The sequence below is a fragment of the Pseudophryne corroboree genome, chromosome 7, assembly GCF_028390025.1.
Source record: "Pseudophryne corroboree isolate aPseCor3 chromosome 7, aPseCor3.hap2, whole genome shotgun sequence".
In the NCBI taxonomy this organism is placed as follows: Eukaryota; Metazoa; Chordata; class Amphibia; order Anura; family Myobatrachidae; genus Pseudophryne; species Pseudophryne corroboree.
The window spans coordinates 507,887,108-507,909,931 of record NC_086450.1 but is presented as its reverse complement, the minus strand read 5'-3'; the positions used below and the strand labels follow the sequence as shown (position 1 = coordinate 507,909,931).

At 44.1% G+C, this 22,824-nt stretch overlaps 1 protein-coding gene across 2 annotated transcripts; it reads left to right on the top strand.

Annotated features, from left to right (window-relative positions):
- The first annotated feature begins 231 nt into the window (after positions 1–231).
- LOC134945860 (uncharacterized) lies at positions 232–22,455 on the top strand. Of its 2 annotated transcripts, XM_063935402.1 has the most exons (5): positions 232–635; positions 7,576–7,696; positions 8,791–8,864; positions 19,596–19,952; positions 21,602–22,455. In XM_063935402.1, exons 1-4 carry the CDS (start codon positions 314–316, stop codon positions 19,922–19,924), a joined length of 846 nt encoding a protein of 281 aa, XP_063791472.1. In that variant the 5' UTR covers positions 232–313; the 3' UTR covers positions 19,925–19,952; positions 21,602–22,455. The 2 variants fall into 2 exon arrangements, with proteins under 2 accessions (XP_063791472.1, XP_063791473.1); XM_063935403.1 differs by lacking the exons at positions 19,596–19,952; positions 21,602–22,455 and adding an exon at positions 14,345–14,496.
- The last annotated feature ends 369 nt before the right edge of the window (positions 22,456–22,824 follow it).

Here is a 22,824-nt window from a genome sequence, read left to right as displayed (position 1 = left end):
CCAATCAGCACTGACGTAACATTTATCATTTGCATACTCTAAAAGTATACAGAGCTGCTGATTGGTTGCCATGGGCAGCTTCTCCATTGGCTCACTTCTCCACTTTTATCACTGCTTGATACATCTCCCCCTTTTTTTAATACAATAGAACCAGCAGCTGCTTATCAAAGTGTGGATTTTCCCCCTATGAGTCACGCTGGCTAGTTTACTTTCATTTTCTATCTGACACAGATATAACCCGTTATGTGTTCTGATCCGGCCTCATTACTCAGAGGTTTGCTGTACTTAGCACACTTTATATGTTTCTGAGGTGATGACTACCCTTGAAGAGATGCGAGCTGAGATTAATCGCTACACCCCTGGTAATACCCGGCCGGAGGCAGAACATGGATATCAGCGAGTTGCCCTCCAGCTGTTCGGTTTGATGGGACATGGAAAATCCTCGCTCATCAACTCCTGTTTGTGTGTGTTGGCCGATGCGGAATATCGGAACGAGGCAGGCGCTGGGCAATCCGATGGCACCATGACTACATCGAGGACGGAACATAAGCTGACAAATGAATTGGTCATGATCGATAACAGAGGATTCGCAAAGCTGGATTCAGATGAGATCCTGGAGGCACGTGCCCAGCTCAGTAAGTAACCATAGGGCTACGGAGACGGTCTGTGCGGCCTGTAATCTCAGTGTAAAGCTAGGTACACACTATACAATTATTGGTCCAATTTGCCAATAATCGGGACATCAGCCTGATTTCTTGAATAGTGTGTACGAACGATCGTTCCTGCGATAAATTGGGAAAATCTTGCCCACGACTGTTCGATAATCCAATCTAAACCGAAAATCTCAACAGCAATGGCCCAATATCGACCAGAGTGTGTGTACATTCTCAACCATCTGACCTTATGTCCAGGTGTAAAAATCGGGTAGTGTGTGGGACTGTGGGTACACCCGATTTTTACCCTCGGCCGATGTTATGAGAAATCAGACAATTTTTCTCCAAAAATAATGACATTATGAATCACCCAGACCCAAAAAATCATACAGCGTGTACTTAGCTTTAGGGATAAAGAGGAGATGACTTGTGTGATGTCACTTGTTTTACAAGGCAAACCGGGGAATGGAGAGAAGGAAAATACAATGGTGCAGGAAGGGAACGAGAAGCAGAAGATATTCTAATAATAGATTCTTTAAATAAATAAATAAATATATATATATATGTGTATATATATATATATATATATATATAGTATATTGTGTAATTTAGATCACTTTACACATCATGCCAGTAATCTGCAGTTTATTACTTCACCAATCTATTTAGAGATCTGCAGATGATTCTTCTGTTCTATCTCATGACGCATATAGAGAATTCTGGTGATAATCTGGTATTTAATAGCAAAAAGTTGGCAAAATACATGGATTCCCTTCACACACACACACACACACACACACACACACACACACACACACACACACACACACACACACACACACACTCACTCTCTCTCTCTCTAAAATAATATCTCATCCATTTGCCTCTACTGTAAGTATTATTATATTTGATTTATTAGGCGTCATAAGGAGTATGCAGCAATCTATATGAAGCAAAAAACAAACAAAAAAACTTACAAATAAGCAGAGAAAGTACAACAACAACAACAACAACAACTAACCATTGTGTAAGTACATTACATGAATAAAAGCCATTCCACTAAACAGGGGTAAGGGAAGAGCAGTGGTGAGTGTTGGGGGGGACCATCATCTCTTAATGATCCTATACAGTGGCGTAAGTTCATCCCAGTTGCTCGGAGGCATGATAAATATTGGTTCCCTCCCCCCCTATATAATGTATAGATAATCATACATATCATTGTCATTTATTTTAAATCACACATTTTTTAGCAGCCAAACCCAGGATTAGAACCCATGACCTGTTACACTGGCAGAAGGCTCCTCACTGATGGAGCTATTTGCTCCTGTATAGGACGCATGAGAATTCTAACCGTATGTACTGTAATTGTCAGAGAAGTAACTTCATATAGTTAAACTTCTCATGCATCTTATATAGTAGCAAATAGCTCCATCAGTAAGGTGTCTGCTTCCAGTGTAATAGGTTGTGGGTTCTACTCCTGGGTATGACACTTGTTAAATGTGTATCTATAATAAAGAGGGTGTGACCTGTAATGTGCAGGGAGGAAGAGATAGCGGTGGATATCAATTAACTTAATTGAATGGTGTCGCTGACCACATGGGAGGAGAGGCGCCCCAGTGCAATGCAAGAGCCCAGCGACAGCCGACTCCATTGCCTCCCACAGTTACACATATACCCAGGGCCGGTCCAGCGCCGTTGGCGCCCCGGGCGGGAAGTAGGGGGCGTGGTTCTGTGCAGGGGGCGTGGTCAGTTACGCCCCCTGTTCAGAGTAGCGCTGCTGAAACGCTGTGCGGTGCGCGATGACGTGCGCAATTTCCCTTCACAGAGAGGACCTTTACTGTGCGGTGCGCGATGACGTCATCGTGCACCGCAAAGCAAAGGTCCTCTCCACGACGAGAAACTAGACGCGTAGCGTCTAGTTCCCTTCGTGGAGAGGACCTTTGTTGGGCGGTGCGCGATGACGTCATCGCGCACCGCACAGTAAAGGTCCTCTCTATGAAGGGAAACTAGACGCTATGCGTCTAGTTCCCTTCAGAGCGGGGAGCAGGCAGCGGCGGGTCGTAGCGGGCAGTAGCGGAGGGCAGCTGGGCAGTAGCGGATCTTGCCCTGGTGCGGCGCCCTCCGGAAGGCGGCGCCCCGGGCAAAAGTCCTGCTTGCCCGTGGCAAGATCCGCTACTGCATATACCCATCGTATGAGCAAGCAAGCTGAGTTGCTGAAGAGGCAAGAAGACAAAACAGAAACATAAGTGCCATTTATAGTGTTAAGGGGAGAACAAGAGGGAAAGCGGCTCTGCCCAAGGACGTTTCCTAGCTTCTGCGCTTCAGTGTAATAGCGCGGCTGCTGGGTATTTATTCACTACAGGCAAAAGCAGTCAGCATTTACCTGTCAATGTGTGCAGCTGCGCATTGCGTCTGTCTGACGGAACCTCGTGCGTAAATAAATATCTTCTTTCATGTAGAATTACATCATTAAAGTTTTAATATATGACAGCCACATTACTTGCCAGCTGCAGAATAATAACAAACATCTACTGTGTTTTATACCAATGAAAGTTAGGGGGAGGTGTATCAAATCGTAATGGGGGCAGATAGAGTTGTCCACAATAACAACCAATCAGCTTGTAGCTATCCTTTATCATGTGCCTTGCATAAAATGATAGCTAGAAGCTTATTGGTTGGTATGGGCAACTTCATCTGTCCACTTTAAAAGGTGTGATACCTCTCCCCATTACTTACTGCTGTAGGATACCGCACTGTATGTTATTACATAACCCCTTCATATTTGAAACTAGAAAAACTAATTGTGACATCAGTGGAGATGTGTTTTCAAAAATGTATGAGGGTGGTTTAATAAATAAGGTCAGGGTCAGCTCTAGGCCTACTAGCACCCTGAGCACGATGTTTTAAAGCAAAGCCCCCCTTCAATGTGCTTCTGGGAACACCACCCCCTCCCTCTACACACACAATTGGCAGCCCACACTAGTGCTCCTTACACATAATGTCCCCTGTATCGTGCCAGATACACATAATGCCCCCAATATAGTGCCAGTTACACATAATGCCACAAGTATAGTGCCAGATACACGTAATATCCCCAATATCGAGCCAGATACACATAATGCACCCCAGTATAGTCCTAGATACATTTAATGCCCCCTCAATAGTGCCAGATACACGTAATGCCCCTTATATAGTGCCAGATATGGGCAATTCCAAAGTAGGGGACGTAACTCTCAGATACAATGTTTGTGCTAAACATCTGGATTGCTTCAAATATAAAATGCACATAAAGAAGCAAATTTTACAACAATTGTATCTACCACTGGTGAATAAAAATATGAAGTGTGAACAAGCCTCACCATTGTTGTCTGCTTTAAATAAATACATTGTTTAAATGTAACGGATGTAACCAGGATAGGACATGGTAACTTCTGAAATAAAATACATCTCATTTCTCTGAAACTACAAAATTTATACCATACTTTCTTTTTTTACAATAAAGTATAAACCACACAGATTGTTTTAGTACAATTTTCAGGAAAGTCATTCTTATTACCTTGACAATATTTAATGCAGTGTCGTTACTAGGTGTGTGCCGAGGGTGCCTTGCCCACAGCGCAAATGTGGGCAAGGAGCACCATCTGGCAGCACACCTACCCGTACGGCCAGTCAGTAGTGACAGTCCCGGGCCGGCGCCGCCGCTTGCCTCTCGCCTCTGCATGTGAGGGGAGCGGGAGCGCAGCTGTAGCCGGCATCTATCAGCACACAGCTGCCCCGTGTCCTGCTGCCACCGGGAGTCCCGCTGTGAGTGCAGGAGAATGGGACTCCTGCTGGCTGTCTGCTGCTGGCAGGGTGTGGAGCGCTGTCGGAGGTTGCTCCCGGACCCGCTCTCATGCTGCTTGTAGCGTCGCCGCAGCATGTGTCCCGGACCCCAGGAGAGGTTCTGCGCCTGGATGCTGCCTACCACCTCCAGGTGACTGACAGAACACACAGACTTACTCCAGAGCAGACACACACACACACTTACTCACTCACTCACTCGTGCAAAACAGGAGGGAATGCGTGGACTCTGCTACTGTAATGTGTAAAAAAGGGGGACTCTGCCTGCCTAATGTGTAAAAAAAGGGGGACTCTGCCTGCCTAATGTGTAAAAAAGGGGGATTCTGCCTGCCTAATGTGTAAAAAAGGGGGACTCTGCTGCCGTAATGTGTAAAAAAGGGGGACTCTGCTACTGTAATGTGTAAAAAAGGGGGACTCTGCCTGCCTAATATGTAAAAAAGGGGGATTCTGCCTACCTCATGTGTAAAAAAGGGGGACTCTGCTACTGTAATGTGTAAAAAAGTCGGACTCTGTTGTAATGTGTAAAAGGGGACTATACCTGCTGTACTGTGGAAAAGGGAGCTCTGCCTAATGTAATGTGTAAAAGGGAGCTCTAACCATGCTCCTTCCCCATGAAGCAACACCCCTATATTTTTGGCACGCGCATTGACCCTGTTTTGTATATGGGGGGGGCGCCAATGCTGTTTCTTGCACACAGCGCTAAAATGTCTAGTTACGGCACTGATTTAATGGAATGTATGTGTAACGGACTTAACCAGAAAAATCGTCACGGATGTAACCATCAAATAAATCAATCAGGAAATGGCAAAGGCCCCTTGCAATTAACTGGCACAGGGTCAGTTACCTTTCTGACAATGTTTCAGATGGGTACCATATCTCATCATCTTTGTTTTAACTCTTTCACTAACATAAAACCACATGAAACACTGATTATCAACATATAATTTCTGACAGAACATGTCCTCAACTCTTGTTATAAACTACAATAATCCAAGTTTCTTACCTTTGTTTTCAGAAAACAGCAATAGATAATCAGTGGTCACAATCAGTGTCTGCCTGATGCATGGTAGCCATTACTGAAATAAGACAAAATGGCAGCATGTCATGTGACACACTGTTACCAACCCATTTTTTTACTACTATAGACTATCACTGATGCACTGGGAAATGTTTTTTTTTAATATTCCAACCATGACCCATGTCCACTTTTGGTTGGAATTGCCCATACACATAATAACCCCAGTATTGTGCCAGTTACACGCAATGCAACAAGTATAATGCCAGTTACACGTAATGCCACAAGTATAGTGCCAAATACACATAATGCCCCAAGTATAGTGCCAGGTACATATAATGCCCCCAGTATAATGCCAGTTACACGTAATGCCCCCAGTATAGTGCCAGTTACATGTAATGCCCCCAGCAGTGCCAGATACATGTAATACCACAGTAGTGCCAGATACACGTAATGCTCCAAGTATAGTGCCAGAAACACATAATGCCCCCAGTATAGTGCCAGTTACACGTGATGCCCTCAGTATAGTGCCAGTTACATGTAATACCCCAGTATAGTGCCAGATACACGTATTGCCCCAAGTATAGTGCCAGATACACATAATGCAACCAGTATAGTGGCAGTTACACGTAATGCCCCAAGTATAGTGCCAGTTAAACATAATGCCCCCAGTATAGTGCCATATACATGTAATTCCCCATGTAATGCCAGATACATGTAATACCTCTAGCAGTGCCAGATACACGTAATAGCCCAGTATAGTGCCAGATACATATATCTGGCACTACTAAGGGCATTATGTGTAATGCCCCAGTAGTGCCAGATACACATAATACCCCCAGTAGTGCTACATAGACGTAATGCCCCAGTAGTGCTCACTGCTGCTGGGCTTCTGCCGCCGCTGCTCATATCTGAGGGGAGAGGGAAGAGTGGAGGGCACAGCATGCACCTCTCCTGCCCCTCACTGAAGTCTGGTCTCCAGCAGCCATTTGAAATTTGGTGCCAGCTCATAAGCCAATCAAAGCTTGTGGTTCGGCAGCCAATCAGGAGCCGCCGCTGCCACTCCACGAGCTCTGATTGGCTCATCAGCTGGCACCATATTTCAATTGGCCGCTGAAGACCAGAAATGGCCGGGCGCCCCTAGTAACCCGACGCCCCATGCAGACTCTCCTAAGCAATGTGCCTAGAGCCAGCCCTAAATAAGGAAACAAGACCTCTCATTGCGTATATTGATTCAACTCATACATATACATATAATCAATAGTATGACCTTGGTACAGATTATTTTCCCCCATACAGTACTTGTCTAAGCATTTGTTCCAACGGAACACCGAGGCATCTATCCTGGCATAGAAGAAATCAGTGGCAAGAGCCTGAAGCAAGTACATGGCGGCAGCAGAACTTCACTGTTGGATGTGAATCGTCTTACACCCTGCTGCTTCTTCAATGCTCCAAAGAAATGGAAATCACTCAGTGCCAGGTCAATGTGGCAGAAATTGTCATCTGTGGTGGACGTACTTGGCCGGCCAGATCGTTGCTCATCTTTAATGTCTGTCCTGCCGTTATCAGAAGCAGTGCACCAAACCCAAACCTGTTTCCGTGACATGGCGTTATCACCGTACACCTAGACAAGTTGGTGATGTCAGCTGCTGATGAGCCCGTTAGATGCAGAAATCTGATCACACTAGACACCTCAATGTGCCACCATGTGTCCACCAGCCCCGCCATCTTACACCTGATGCTGGGACAGTATGACTGATAGGAGGCGCAGTCTAATGGCCGTGAGGGGAAGCAGTGGGCTACCTGCTCTGGCCTGGTGGGGAATTAGACTGACATAGAGAACATTACACACCTGAGAGGTCTTGTTACCTTATTGCACCACCATTGTATTGACTTCATCGCCATGAATGGTGTTACTGGTAGACATTCTGTTTAGCAACTACTGCTGTAGAAGAGGTCATGTGGAACATTAGCGGTAGTTGTGTCATAGTTAATCTGCGCAAGTTTTCCCATCAGGATGATGCACGCAGCACAGGGCGCCTCACCATGTGCCTGTTTTCCTCTCAGGGTCCTTACGGGACATTGGGAAAGTGAGCTGGGAAGATAACCTGACTAAGACCCTGGAGCAGATCCCGAAGAAGTACTCGCAGCGCCCTGCTGATGTCATTGTACCCATCTACGTGTACAGGTACAACTAATAGCAACGTGAACACAGTCTTCACAACACTGGGGACCTCTTGCATTGGTACATTGGCAATACATAGACATCTACAGTCAGAGGGGGAGATGTATCAAGCCTTGGAGAGAGATAAAGTGGAAAAGTTGCCCTTGGCAAATAAAGCCACTTCTGTCATTTCATAGACTGTTCTAAATAAAGGTTTATTTGCAATGGGCAACTTCTCCACAGTTTACTCTCTCCAAGGCTTGATACAACTCCCCTTGAGTCCTGACATGTGCAGAGTAAATAGCTCAGTGTCCAGAGCATGTAATGGCCCCTTTCTATCTGCCTTGTTACCCTGGAGAGGGGGGTCGCTGGTTTTGGATCCCTGACCTAACCACTGTGGGCACCTCCTTATAAGGAATGGATATAGATGTGGATAAGTCCTACAGAGATATAGGGGGAGATGGATCAAATCTTTTAAAGAGTGGAGAAATGGACAGATGAAGAAGTTGCCCAAACAGATGTGTCCTTCCTTACTGTGGCACCAGTCGTGCCAAACAGCCCCTCCCAGCGCGCATGGTACTAGACTGTATAGCCGCGCCGCGGTATAGGCTGCGGAGAGAGGGGGGTATAGGATTAGGCTGCAGAGAGAGTGGGGTTCAGGATTAGGCTGCGGAAAGGGGGGTTAAATTTAGGCACCACCAAAGAGCGTTAGGCTGCAGGGGGAAGGGGTGGGGGGGTACGTTTAGACTGCAGGGAGGGGGGGGGGGGGCAGAATTAGGCACCACCAAGGAGTGTTAGGGTTAGGAAGGGGGTGGGGGGGGGGGGAGAGATGGTTATGCAGCCATTGGGGTAAGTATGTATACTTACCTGTCGGGATTCTGAACACCGGGATGCCTCAGTCGGTATTCTGACCGCCATCATTTCAATCCCATCCCATACAGGATGTGGATTATAACACTCTGACACCAGCAGCCACCTCATCGGGATTCTAAAAATACTGTAGGTATTCTATGGATGATCAATTTACATATTTATCCATTTGTGACCCATACTTGTGCCATATAAGTGACAGTACAGTTGATGGTGAGCGTAACATGTTTTGCACCTCTGTGTTTCAGTGCCACACAAGCCTGGAGCCAATCTGATGGAACAGATATACAAAAACTGACCAAAAGTGCCTTAACAATAACAGGTTTGTCTCCTACAGAAGCGGAATTTGCCTTCAGTGTTTAGCCCGAGTGTTGGCGAATGCAAGGGTTACGCAGGCCTTCTGGGTGGACAAGCAGTTGTAATAGCAGGTCCTCACAGATGATGGACGGATAAGGATCCAGGATACGCCTCTTTCCATCTCTCCTCTTTTCCTTAGTGCCTCAGATACAGAAGGTCAATTTGTGCCTCAGAGGTTCTGCCTAATTTCCCTACAGAGGTATGGTTGGTGTCTTCTCTCTCTCCACCACCTCTTCTCTGGTTACATAAGGAGTCAGCACGGCCAGTTACTTTCTGTTCTGTGTTTGGCTTTCCAGTCTAGAACCAGGTTGCGCTGTCCTCCTTTGATGTGTTGTTTGGGCAATCATACCCATGGACTCCTCCAACCAGCTCCTTCGAATAGCTGTCACTGTTCACAACAGTTCCTGATATCCTGGGTATATCACGGGTGCCAGTACTGGGACTACTAGTTTAAAGTAAGGGCACTTGACAGACCTGACACAATGGCAAAAAAGGAGGTATTCTGACCAGCCCCATTTGGTAAATTACTGAAATATATCAAGGTCTAAGCTGCAGACAAGGAGAAACAAGCCCCTCCACCCCCCCCCCCCCCCCACCCCCCATAAAAAGGTCCTGGAGAGACTGTGGGGGATATTTAAATATAATTATAAACACAAAAACCCATAAATATCTCTTCTCCAGTGGCAGTTGCAGCACAGTCCAAAATTCAAGTGGGAGCCTCACCCACTGCCACCCCACACACTACCAAACATCGCCGCCAAGGACTCACTGGAAGTTTTGGACAGTGATGCAACTGCCACAGGAAAAGAGATTATTTATCTCTGTTTTTTATTTTTTAGATAATTATGTTTATTAAATATCCCCTTATATGAAGTATGGAGTTAATTCTTTGGCACTATTATTACTTTAAACAGGCTCCTACAGGGAGTGTAAGTAATAGATATACCACTCTTGGGTGTACGGTCACGCTCTGATATATGTACGCCTTGGTGTGCATTGTGATGCACGAGGCCAAAGGCCAAGAAGTGCCTTTCACAGGTTTCAAAGAGAAACAGATTCCTAAAGAAGTAGCGGTGCAAGGCTCATAGAAGACTATAGGTGACCCACTTAGTGCACTAACCACAAAGATAGAGGAATTGACATCACGCATGATTGAGATTTGTAAAAAAATTTGTGATAAGAAGAATCGGCTGACTCATGCCAAGGAACCGCCTCCGTGGTGACCAGAGCAAAGAAAAGATGTCTGTGAGTGGTGGAAGACCCCTCAGAGGAATGGGAGGAGAGCATCCGACAAGTTTGATGCTTGGAGCAGACCTATTTGCCAACGGTGTAACCGAAAGAAATTGTAACATGAGCAGGGATTTTAACTCCAGTACTCTGGGGAAGATGACCATTCCTTGGGGAAAATTAACAGCACTAATTGTCAACTGAGAAGAGTGGGTGCCATGCTACGTTGGCCAAAGCCCCGCCATACCGATCTACATCGACGGAATTCAAGTCCAAGCTATGCTAGATACAGGCTCACAAATCTCTACCATTCAACTAGCCGCATTTGAAAGACATTGGGGTGAAGAGTTAATATTACCCCCGCCGCCGTATTGGCTCCACCTCATTGCCGGTATGGAAATTTTGTGTCAGGGATACTGGAAAGCCACTATCCTGATTGGCCAGACGTGTCTCAAGAAACAAGGCTGTGTGCGATCAAGATACTATTCCTGTTGTTATTGGTAGGAAGGAACATATTGCAGCATTGTCCTGAAGAGTTGGTAGCTATATTGAAGAGAGAGATGTCCCAAGCTGCTTATCCTGAGCAACAAGTTCTGCAGCATAGGATTCCTACAAGGACACCAGACAGTCCGAGATTCCAGCTGGGAGGCAGGAAAAGTGAGAATCACTGATCGGAAGCCCACTGTTTTGAAGCCAAACACAGAAACTAAAGTCTGGTGAAAAGCCGGATGTGGACTCCAAGGTACAAGTTATGAAGCTTTGGTCGAGCCATGTGCAGAGCCCATCAGAAATTAAGTGGTTGTAGCTAGAACATTGGTGACTGTAAAGGATGGTCGAGTTCCAGTGAGGATTCTGAATCCGCAAAACCATGCCATGAAATTGTATCGATTATTCCAATTGCTCAGTTGAGTTGGACACATTTTCAAGATGTAATGATCCCACAGCTGAACGTACAGCAGAATGCAGTAACAGGTGAAAAGAAGGCCTCCGTTACTGCTTGGTGGGAAGATGTGCAAATTGGAGAAAAGAGACCCCTGAAAGACAGCAACTTGGTGTTCTGGAAATAATAAGGGAGAATTGTAAGGTTTCATCAAGGATCCTGCCAACTTTGGAAAAGTCCAACATTACATCCCCATTGGAGATGTTCCCCCTTTTAAAGAGAGGCACCATCCATTGTCTTTCAATGGCTTTCAAGTTGGCCCAATATTTGTCAACCCTCGATCTGATGAGTGGCTACTGGCAGATAGAGATGGCCCCACAAGACAGACAGTAGACTGCATTTACGACACCCATGAGCCTAGTTAAATTTCTATGTATGTCCTTTGGGTTTTGTAATGCTCTGGGGACCTTTCAGAGGATTACTGAGCACTGTCTAAGCCATAGGAATTTCAAATTTGTTCTCCTCTATCTCTACGATATATTATCTTCTCACAGTCTTATGAAGAGCACCTGAAACATCTGCGAGAGGTCTTTAGGCAGTTAGAAAAATTCGGATTAAAGCTAAAACCGGGCAAGTGTTACTTGTTGAAACTGGAAGTTAAGTGTCTTGGGCACCTAGAAAATGTGAAAGGTGTGACTCCTGATTCTGACAAGATTGAATCCATGAGAGACATGCCTATACCCAGTTTGAAAAAGACGAGAGATAAACGATGCCAATTATAGTGCGTTCAAGTTAGAGTTCCTGGCACTGGTCAGGGCGGTGACAGAAAATCTCAGAGGATATCTGGCAGCCGCCCCATTGGAGACCTTCATAGACTGTAACACCTTGGCTCACCTCAACACAGCTAAATTGGGAGCTTTGAAGCAAAGATGGTCGTCGTCACTGGCAAACTACCAATTTACCATCAAATATCGACCTGGAAAGACTAACTAGAATGCTGACGCTTTGTCCAGGTTGCCTAGCAAGGAGGAGCGTGAAGGAGAAGATGAGTGGGAAGTGTTGGAGTGGCCAGCTTTCTACAGACCCAATATCGAGACCACTCAAAGCGCTCTTACAGCCAGAACAGAGAAACAAGACAGGCTGGAAGGAATGAACATGAACATAGATTGGTGAAGGTGGCAGGATGACGATCCCATCTGGCAGCGAATAAAACAACTGATTATGAGTAAAACAGAAATAACTAAGCAGGAGCAGGATGATGCAGAACCAGAACTGTTGAAGTTATGGTGACACAGAGATTGGCTAGCCAAAAGAGAGCATGTTCTACTGAGAAAGAGTCGGGACCCCAGAACCCATCAATCATTGACTCAGATCATGGTACCAAGTTCTAAGGCCAATGTGCTACTGCATGCATATCATGACCAATCAGCTCATTTCGGTCTTCAGAAGACAAAATCCAATGTGAGGAAATGTTTTTACTGGATAAACCTGCAAAAAAGTATTGAAGAGTGGTGTAACCATTGTGAAATCTGTACCTTAAGTCAACCATCTCCAAGTACACAAGGAGCACCTTTACACCCCCATAATAAGTCAGCGACCTTTGGAACTGGTCATGATCGACCACGTCAAACTGGACCACTACACCAAGTTAATTTTGACATTTTCAATGAAGCATCTCACAACAAGAACCAGTGCTAAGATATTCCTTGTTAGACCCTATGGCTATACTGATAAGATACTGACCAATCAAGGCCCAGCTTTTACATCAAAGATTTTCCATGAGTTATGTGAATTATAAGGGTGTAAAAAGTTGCAAACTACCGCTTATTCACAAGGAAATGGATTAAGTGAAAGGACTAACTAAATTCTGATAAACCTGTTGAGAACCTTGCCGGGGCAACAACGACTAGAATGGTCTACCCTACTGGCAGAACTTGTGTGCATTTATAACAATACCATACATGGATCGACAGGTCATACACCTTATTACTTAATGTTTGGAAGAAAAGGCAAATTGGCCATTGATGTACAACTGGGGTTACCCTCCAAAGTTGATTAGGAACTGTTTCTGGAAACAGATTGGGTGGCTGAACATAAAAGAAGACTTTGATTGTCCCAAAGACAAGTAAATCCACAAATGGATCTTTCCAGCAGTAGGCAAGAAGATTATGACAAGAGTGCCCTTGCTGAACCCATACCACTAGGAGCCAGAGTAATAAGGAAAAAGAATCCCTGGGTTAGTAAGTTTGACTATCAGTGGGAGAAGATGTAGCAGCGTATCGTAGAGAGGATGGTCTAAAGTCAAGTTGGGTTCATCAGGATCAACTGTAATTATGTCCAGAGTATAGCAATAGTGATATGGAGGAGGAACTGGCTCAGAGTATAGAAGAATCGTCCGAACCTTGATCAATGGTCTCCCTCAACGCTTTGGATCTCCTGTGCAACATGTGTTGGCCGATACCGCTATTGGGAATTCCCAACCCAATAGAGCCTATACAAGCAGTCAGGCTCTGGTTCCAGAACCAGTACAAGAGTTACCAGCAAGGAAAGAACAAATGGTGGCAGAAGAAAATGTAACTAACCTCCCTATCACAAGATCAAAGAGAAGCTCCAAAGGAATACTACCTCTGAGATACCGGTAAAGAGAAAGAAAAGAAAGAAGAACAAATTTGTCAAAACTCAGAAAGAAAGCTAAATGGCAAAAATATTTCAAAAATGTTTGAAAGTTTATGACATTGTTATGTGTAAAGTAAAAATTGTGAATTCTTAAGACAGTTATATGATGTAAACATAGGGCATGCCAAGTTTTGAGCTAAAATAATAAGAGATTTGTGTGTAAACGCCTGGTCTAGGGAAAGCCTCAAAATGTATGTGTCACGATCCGGGTATCTGGACGCCATTACTTACCCTTCAGATGCCTCCTAAGGCTGGCTCAGCGTTCCAGGACTGGATCCCGCTGTTCCTGAGTTTTCACATGCAGAATGTCAGAGTGGTGATTTCATCAGCCGCGGCCTCCGCTGTGCCCGCGTGGTTAAATGTGCGCTTGTCAGTCTGGCGTCTCCTGTCTCCTGTGGCCGGCGTCGCCATTACTGTTTCAATTCTCACATGGATTACAAACCAAACTTCCCTCCAAGTGTCTGCATGGGCGCAGCCATCTTGGATTTTGTCATCTGATCATTTCCACCAATCTGCTGTCTGTATTGTTGATTTGCATAATTGCCTAGCCAACCCCTTCCTTGCTGCAGGTATAAGTAAGCTGTGCCTGAGCAAGGAAGGCGTCAGTGCTTTGGTTGTCTAACCTAGTTCCAGTTTGTCTCTCTCCTGTGGTTGTCTTCCAGGTTCCAGCTCCTGTCTCCAGACTTCTGCTATAGAGACCCGCACCAGCATTCCATCTGCGGTGTAGCCTGACTCTCCGATCCATTCTGGACTCACCTGTTTCCAGCTACAACAATCACCTGCTTCCAGCCCAGCTTCCAGCAGTGTACAGCTTCTCTTAAAGGGCCGGTGTCCTTTTCTGCAGTTTACCACTCTCCACCGGTATTATTATTTCACCGCTCTCAAACAATCACCTGCTTCCAGCCCAGCTTCCAGCAGTGTACAGCTTCTCTTAAAGGGCCGGTGTCCTTTTCTGCAGTTTACCACTCTCCACCGGTATTATTATTTCACCGCTCTCAAACTCCAAACTTCATTATTATTTCATCCCTCTCAAGTTCGTTTATTATTTAACTGGTCCCAGCCAGTATCCACTCCGTATCAACAACAGTCTGGTTCCAGCCAGTATCCACAGCAGCCGTTTTATCTTCAGCAGCCCAGCCTTTCCTGGAACACCGGCTGGTACGATCCTGGGTTCTCTCCATTGCTACAGTCAGGCCTGGTAAGGACTTTCCAACTAGAAGATTATAAGAACTGTCTCACACTACCAGTGCCTGTGGCCCTTGCCACCCTGTAGTACCCAGGAATTGTATTTATCCTCTGTTGACTTTTATGTTTCCTTTTACTGCTGCTGTGTTACGGAGTTTGTCATAACTGGTTGTCGTGGTCACGCCTTCGGGCAGTTATTCTACATGTTACTTACATGTCTAGGGGTCTGATACAACCTCCCAGGTTCCGTTACATCTCAGCCCCTACAACTGAGGCTGCCTCCCATCAGCTCAGGCCCTCAGTTGTGACAGTATGAAGACACGCATATTTCCAGCGTAGAGGAATGTGGAAATTGATGTGTGTGCCCCTTTAAAGGCTTACTTACAGTATCTGTAGCTGGAGGAGAAAAGCTGGTGCACCAAAGGTTAAGAATGGACCCTGGTCCGGTCGCGGAGCAGAGTAATGGATGCAAACCATTAAAGTCACGCTGAGTGGTGAGAGCAGCGCTACAGAGCAAAAGCAGCTATTTGCTACCGGAGTGCAGAGAACCAGGTGAGCAGGCGTGAGATGTCACAGCAAGGGACTGGACACCACCAGGCGTACTGAAAGGTGCCGCCATCTTGTGCAGAATTAAACCGCTGAGACAGGTCCCGTTAGTGAGTACACTCACTACCAAAGTTCTGAGTGAGTATGCAGAGACTGCCATTCTTGTAAGCAACGAGAAAACAAAGTAACAAGCCCAAGTGTTCATTTGTCACATGCTGCACATTGTAAAGGGGAAAAGCAATGTAATGCAATACTTTAGAGCAACACTTTATAAACCAGCCCGATTGAAAACAGCTATTAAGACAAACAACTAGAAGACATATTTAGTAACCTTTAAAGAGAAAGTGACTTAGTAATTTGTGAAAGTGAAATTAAGTTCCTCTACAAGGAAAGGACTGAGTTTATTTGCCCAAGGAGCCCTTACTACTAAGTAAATTACATTTGTTGGGATACACTAACATTCCTTTGCTAATTACATTCTCTTTGCATAGACTGAGTTACTGTGACATTCTTGTTAACCCCGGATTAATCTTGCTACACGTGCCATTCCCCTTTTGCAAAACTGTGGCCCTACAGGATTCAAAGAGAGCTCCAACGCTATTTGCCTGTGAAGATTCCAACATCATCACTAGTAAAAGTTAGTACAGGTTGAGTATCCCATATCCAAATATTCCGAAATACGGAATATTCCGAAATACGGACTTTTTTGAGTGAGAGTGAAATAGTGAAACCTTTGTTTTCTGATAGCTCAATGTACACACACTTTGTTTAATACACAAAGTTATTAAAATATTGTATTAAATGACCTTCAGGCTGTGTGTATAAGGTGTATATGAAACATAAATGCATTCAGTGCTTAGACTTGGGTCCCATCACCATGATATGTCATTATGGTATGCAATTATTCCAAAATACGGAAAAATCCGATATCCAAAATACCTCTGGTCCCAAGCATTTTGGATAAGGGATACTCAACCTGTAATATAAAAACTGTTGAGAATCATATTTTTCATCACTCTTCTCACTGCCTTTATTATTGCTCATTATTGAAATACGCATTAACCTGTGATTTATTTGATTGTCTGAATATACCATTTAATGATCCATTGTGTTGTGAGCTGTAGCCAATTTTAATTTCATCATCCTCTTTTATGCCTTACTTCTCTTGTGATTATCCAATATTTTTGTCAATTAACCAATCATCATCCCCAATACAGAGTTCTTTGCAGCTCAAGAAACCTCCTGGTGGAACTGCTGCCGGCTGATTCCTGTTGCTTATTAATCTATACTACCTCTCTGAGAAAGTAGAAGAACAAAGTTATGGGGAGAAATGCATTGTAGGGAAAAGGTCTGTCTCATAGCCACCGAACATTTGTGAAACCTCTTCCAACCACTTAGACATACCCACCAACCCCAGGTTGGCTACATGTACACCTGTGGAGTGATACAGCTGTGGCTTTGTGATGAGGTTCAAATTACAGTTGGAAGTAGATCAGGACTGAGGAGTGCGGTCGTTGGGAAATAATGCATGGTCATGTGATCTAATGTATCCAATCATGTTGATGAACTATGTCTCAATATACCACACCATTTTATAAGTAGCATTATAACCATGGCTTGGAGACATTCTTTACCAAACCATACTTGCCTACTTTTGAAAACTAGAATAAGGGAGATTACAGTAGTATGTGCCACGCAAAGCACGTGGCGCTGCAGAGGGGGCGTGTCATACTCTGCCCAAAGGGCATGTCTAGTTCCACAAATGGCCATGCCTATGCTTAAATGCTTGTTGTTGCAAGATTATATAACATTAATAACAATATATTTTAGGAAGTTTTGCAAGTATTGATACTAACATTGCTGTCTGCAGTATGGGATTTGTTTGCAAATATAGTCACTGTCATATTTATTTTTTTCCTTACTCAGCACAATATACATGATAAATGTAATGCCTATGCAATAAATTCCAAATGCAATTTGACCTTGTGTGAATTCTTCATTAACTAAAGAAAGATTACTAACAACAATTATTACCCTAACAGCTCACTAGCAGCAGCAGCATGCTATGGATGAGTGCAGACCAGCACAAATAAGTGGACCCTGTGTGTAATCATGTGCTGCTGTCTCTCTCTCCTGTCAGGGGTTCCCACAAGGGGGGATAATGGCCCTCATTCCGAGATGATCGTAGCTGTGCTAACACTGACATGCGGTGGGACGCCCAGCACAGGGCCGCCCCCCCCCCCTCCACAGAAGTACAAAGGAATTGCACAGCGGCGATGCCTTTGCACTTCCAGAGTAGCTCCCGACCAGCGCAGCTTTAGCGTGATGGCCGGGAGCTACTCGTCGCTCCCCGGCCTGCAGCGGCTGCGTATGACATCACGCAGTCGCTGAGGACCACTCCACGCACGATCCGGCCACGCCTGCCTGCGTTGGCCGGACCACGCCCATGAAACGGCGGCCAAACACCGCCGTTCCGCCCCCTCCCGCCCAGCGACCGCTTCTGCCTGTCAATCAGGCAGAGGTGATCGCAGCCCTGCTACGGCCTTTGGCCATCTGGCATGCGTCGGCACACTACGGCGCCAGCACATGCGCAGTGGGTACCCGTTCGCTCGGCTGTGATAAAAAGCAGCGAGCGAGCGGGTCAGAATGACCCCCAATGAGTCGTCAGCAGTGACTCCTGAGCAACTACAGCAAATCACTGTTCTTGCAAAGAAACTCGTTAGTTTCACACCTGGCAGAATCTGAAGAATCCGGGAAATGGGACCGACAAAGCAGGGCTCAAAAAAGTTGTCAATGGAGATGGCGCTCCTCTTTATACAAGCATATTCCCTTAAAAACTACCTCAATTGTCAGTTGAGGCAGTTCTCGCAAAGTGAGGTTATAAGAGTAAAAGAGGAAGTTTCCACAGCCACTTCACAAATATACCCCTTGTGGTAATGAGGTTACCTTACGGACAACCTCAATCAGATGAGGTTAAAAGGCATAAAAACATCTCAAAGCAAGCAACGGCTTGCCTTGGGATGTTTTTATGCTTTTTAACCTCATTTGATTGAGGTTGTCTGAAAGGTAACCTCATTACTACAAGGGGTGTATTTGTGAAGTGGCTGTGGAAATTTCCTCTTTTACTCTTATAACCTCACTTTGTGAGAACTGCCTCAACTGACCATTGAGGTAGTTTTTAAGGGAATATGCTTGTATAAAGAGGAGCGCCATCTCCATTGACAACTTTTTTGAACTTTGTATTTGAATGATTGGTGATACAGTATCTTTAATCTTTCGAGGCTGCATCGTGTTATATTTATCCAGGAGCGCTAAAATAAGTACTGTTTTTCTTTTAGACAAAGCAGGGCAGCAGGAAATTTATGACTGAAACGGAAGCCATAGGCAACTATGTACCAGACACGTTCAGAAAGTAGAAAAGTGTTGGGCACTCTATGCCGTGTGTTAGCCTAATCAGTGCTTACAATTCCCCACCAATTATATGAGACCATGGCCCTCATTCCGAGTTGTTCGCTCGCTAGCTGCTTTTAGCATTGCACATGCTAGGCCGCCGCCCTCTGGGAGTGTATCTTATCTTAGCAGAATTGCGAACGAAAGATTAGCAGAATTGCGAATAGAAAATTCTTAGCAGTTTCTGAGTAGCTCGAGACTTACTTCTACACTGCGATCAGCTCAGCCCATTTCGTTCCTGGTTTGACGTCACAAACACGCCCTGCGTTCAGCCAGCCACTCCCCAGTTTCTCCAGACACTCCCCCGTTTCTCCAGCCACTCCTGCGTTTTTCCCAGAAACGGTAGCGTTTTTCCGCACACTCCCAGAAAACGGTCAGTTTCCGCCCAGAAACACCCACTTCCTGTCAATCACACTCCGATCACTTCAACAATGAAAATTCTTAGTTCGGACGTGAGTAAATCTACTAAGTTTTGTGCTAAATTACTTAGCGCATGCGCACTGCGTACCATGCGCATGCACATTTTTGCCTTAATCGCCCCATTGCGAAAATCGGCAACGAGCGAACAACTCGGAATGACCCCCCATATGTAATACTGTATGTTCTCCTACCCCTCAGCCACTGACAAAATAGGGATCTACTTACAATGCAGGCAAAGTATAAAAGCCTCTTAATGTTCTGGACAAGCCCGCCTCACTCCATTTACTAACATTATTTGTACCGGTTGTGCAGGTATTCACCCCATTGTGGTGATCACTAGATGTTCTGAGGATAAGAGAAATGAAGTCTGGAAGAGGTTTGGAGAACTTGGTGTGATGGAAAGACACTGCCTGGAGAACTATACCGAAAACGACCACCAACGCTCAGAAGAAAAAGACAGAAATATTTTGGCGTTTCTCAAAATCTGCATTCGGGAGGCTGAGTGGGAACTTAGCAAGCGGCTGAACCAGGATCGTCAGGCAATGTTCGTTGAACAGGCTGTAGATCAGGTTAAACAAGAGACAGAGGAATACAAGAATCTGAAAACACAGGACAATAAAAACAAATGCAACCCTTTCTGAGAGAGTAGCTTCCTTATCTCATTCACAGGTAACTTTATCAATCAAAGAGACAATAATACCAGATTTGATTGTGTATCCTTCTGCTTCCTGGTGGATGGGGGGCGGGGTCACCTCAACTTTGCTCGCTATATAGCAGGGAGGGAAAGAGAGGAGACTGCTGCTACTCAGCAGCGTGCCTCTGGAGTGTTGGGGGACGAGGGACCTGATATATCCCCCCCCCCTCCCATTGCCCTCATCCTTGCAGTACAGGCACGCATGATGACAGGATAAAAATGATCCAATTTTAAGGGTTTTACAACTTAACCTCTAGAAAATACATAAACACCCAAAATATTCAGGCCTATGGCCACAATATAATATTATAGAATAAAAATTTCTTAAAACTGTACAAATTCACACAATACCAGAGTCCTGTACATAATAAAGATTTGTAATACGTAGCTGTAAAATTTCCAATCCTGAGGTTAAGATTTCTCACCCCTTTTATGATGGTGCTATCATTCAATTGTGGATCCTCATAATATATGTTACAGATTCTTTACGCTGCGCGTTTCATCTCCGCACGAGACTTCTTCAGGAGTATCTTTTTGTATGAATAAAAAAAAGGTGTCTTACAAATATACCAGATATTACAGATTCATTATTTTAATGAAATATCTGATTAGTTATTTATTATGTGGATCTACAATTGAATGATTGATAATCTCATTGCTATGTTACATTGCTTACCTGAAATAGTGACTCCTAGATCCCTTTCCTCCTCAGTAGTTTCCATTATAGTTCCGTTAATACAATATTTAGCCTTTGGGTTTTTTAGACCCATATCCATGATTTTACATTTTTTTAGCATTAAACTGTAGATGCTGTTTTCCTGACCATTCCTCTAATCTACCTAGATCATCAATCATTTTTTACCCCTCTTGGTGAGTCTACCTTGTTGCATACTTTCCCTTCAATACCATTTGCAATGTCACCAACAAAGATATTAAAAAGCACTAGTCCAAGTACAGATCCCTGGGGTATTCCACTGGTAACATTTCCCTCCTGTGAATGCAGTCCATCTACTACAACTCTCTGTTTCCTATCCTGCAACCAAGATCTTATCCATTCAACCCTCTTAGAATCCAATCCCAGGCTTTTGAGTTCATTTCACAGTCTGTGATGTGGGACAGTGTCGAAAACCTTAATAAAGTGTAGATACAGTATGCTACATCTTGCCTCCTGCCCTCAATCTATTACTTTAGACACCCAGCCAAAAGTAATTAAGACTTCTTTGGCATGATTTTCCCCCAGTAAATCCATGCTGTTTGGGATTCTGTAAAATACTGGATTTGAGATATTCCACAACTCTTTCTTTTCCGTACTACTGATGTAAGACTAACCGGTCTGTAGTTACTTGCCTCTTCCTTGCTTCCACTTTTGTGCAGTGGGACTACGTTCGCTCTTCTCCAGTCCTCTGGCATTACTCCAGTATCTAGTGATTGGTTGAATAATTCTGATAATGGTGCTACCAGCACATCTTTAAACACTTTTAGTATCCTTGGATGTATGCCTTCTGGTCCCATTGATTTCAGTTTTGTGAGTTCTGTTAGAACCTTCTCCTAAATGTACTTGTCTCTACCTAATTTTTATTAAAATACATGCAACTTAACTATGGCCCTTTCTCTTCTCTTTTAGTTGTGAATACTGAACAAAAATAATTATTTCGATAATCTGCTATTGCCTTGTCTCCCTCAACAAGACTCCCACTCTGGGTTACATGTAATACGGTCTGAGTTGCCAGAGGTGTGGGACTTCGGGCGAGAAAGCCAGTATTTGAAGAAATTATGTTGTACCTGCTGAGGTTAGAAGAAACACATATATATTATTTTCTATTCTTATTACTACTACTACTACTACTACTACTATTATTATTATTATTATTATTATTATTATTATTATTATTATTATTATTACTACTACTACTACTACAGGTTGAGACCCCCATATCCAAAATTCCAAATTACGGAATATTCTGAAATAAAGATTTTTTTTTCCCAGCATGACTGAGATAGTGGCACCGTTGCTTTCTGATAGTGCAATGTACACAAACTTTGCTTCATGCACAAAATTATTAAAAATATTGTATAAAATAACCTTCAAGCAATGTGTATAAGATATATAGGTAACATAAATGTGTTTTGTGTTTAGACTTGGCTCCCATCCCCAAGATACCTTATTATGGTATGAAATATTCCAAACTATATTCAAATGCTTCTGCTGCCCAGCATTTTGGATATGGGATACTCAACCTGTATATAATGTATATGTAATTGTCAAATATTCTAACACTTTGTTGCAGCACTAACATATGTCTGTTGTTGCCTTTATAAAATGTTCGTTTGTCCCAATAATTACAACATAAATATATTCTTTTTCCTGAATAACATGCTGAGGGCTGATACATTTGTGTGAAAGCCAGAGTTTTGTAACATCAAATCTTATTAGATTCAAATTACATATTGTTCACCCCTATTTTTGTCTTTATTGATTATCTATATTATTAATAAAGTTTTTTTTTAAATCACACACAATTCTCTGCTTGTTATTTCAGTATACCTGCTCCAAAGTTGTTGTTCTTCTTTTTCTACTCCTCCTCCTTCTCCCTATCAGAATTCCAGTATAAAACATTGCATAACATGAGATATAAATATGCTGCACATGCAGTCATAATACCCAAAGGCAGCACCAGCTGAACATAAAGGTTCAGTGTCATTGCAGGCAATGGGGAGGGGGGGGGGGGGGGGGGGGAGATGATGCTATAAGTGAGGGAAGGGAAAGCATATGAGGGAAGAGGGCCCTGCATTGTGACAGTATACAATCTACAGGTGAGTGAGTGGCAGGCAGACCAGGGTGAAACA

Bases quoted from the DNA above. Each gene is read 5' to 3' on its own strand.
- LOC134945860 (XM_063935402.1), top strand. From the start codon at position 314: ATGACTACCCTTGAAGAGATGCGAGCTGAGATTAATCGCTACACCCCT. The intron at 7,697-8,790 runs GTACAACTAATA...TCTGTGTTTCAG, and splicing joins GTACCCATCTACGTGTACAG to TGCCACACAAGCCTGGAGCC. The intron at 8,865-19,595 runs GTTTGTCTCCTA...CCGGTTGTGCAG, and splicing joins AAGTGCCTTAACAATAACAG to GTATTCACCCCATTGTGGTG.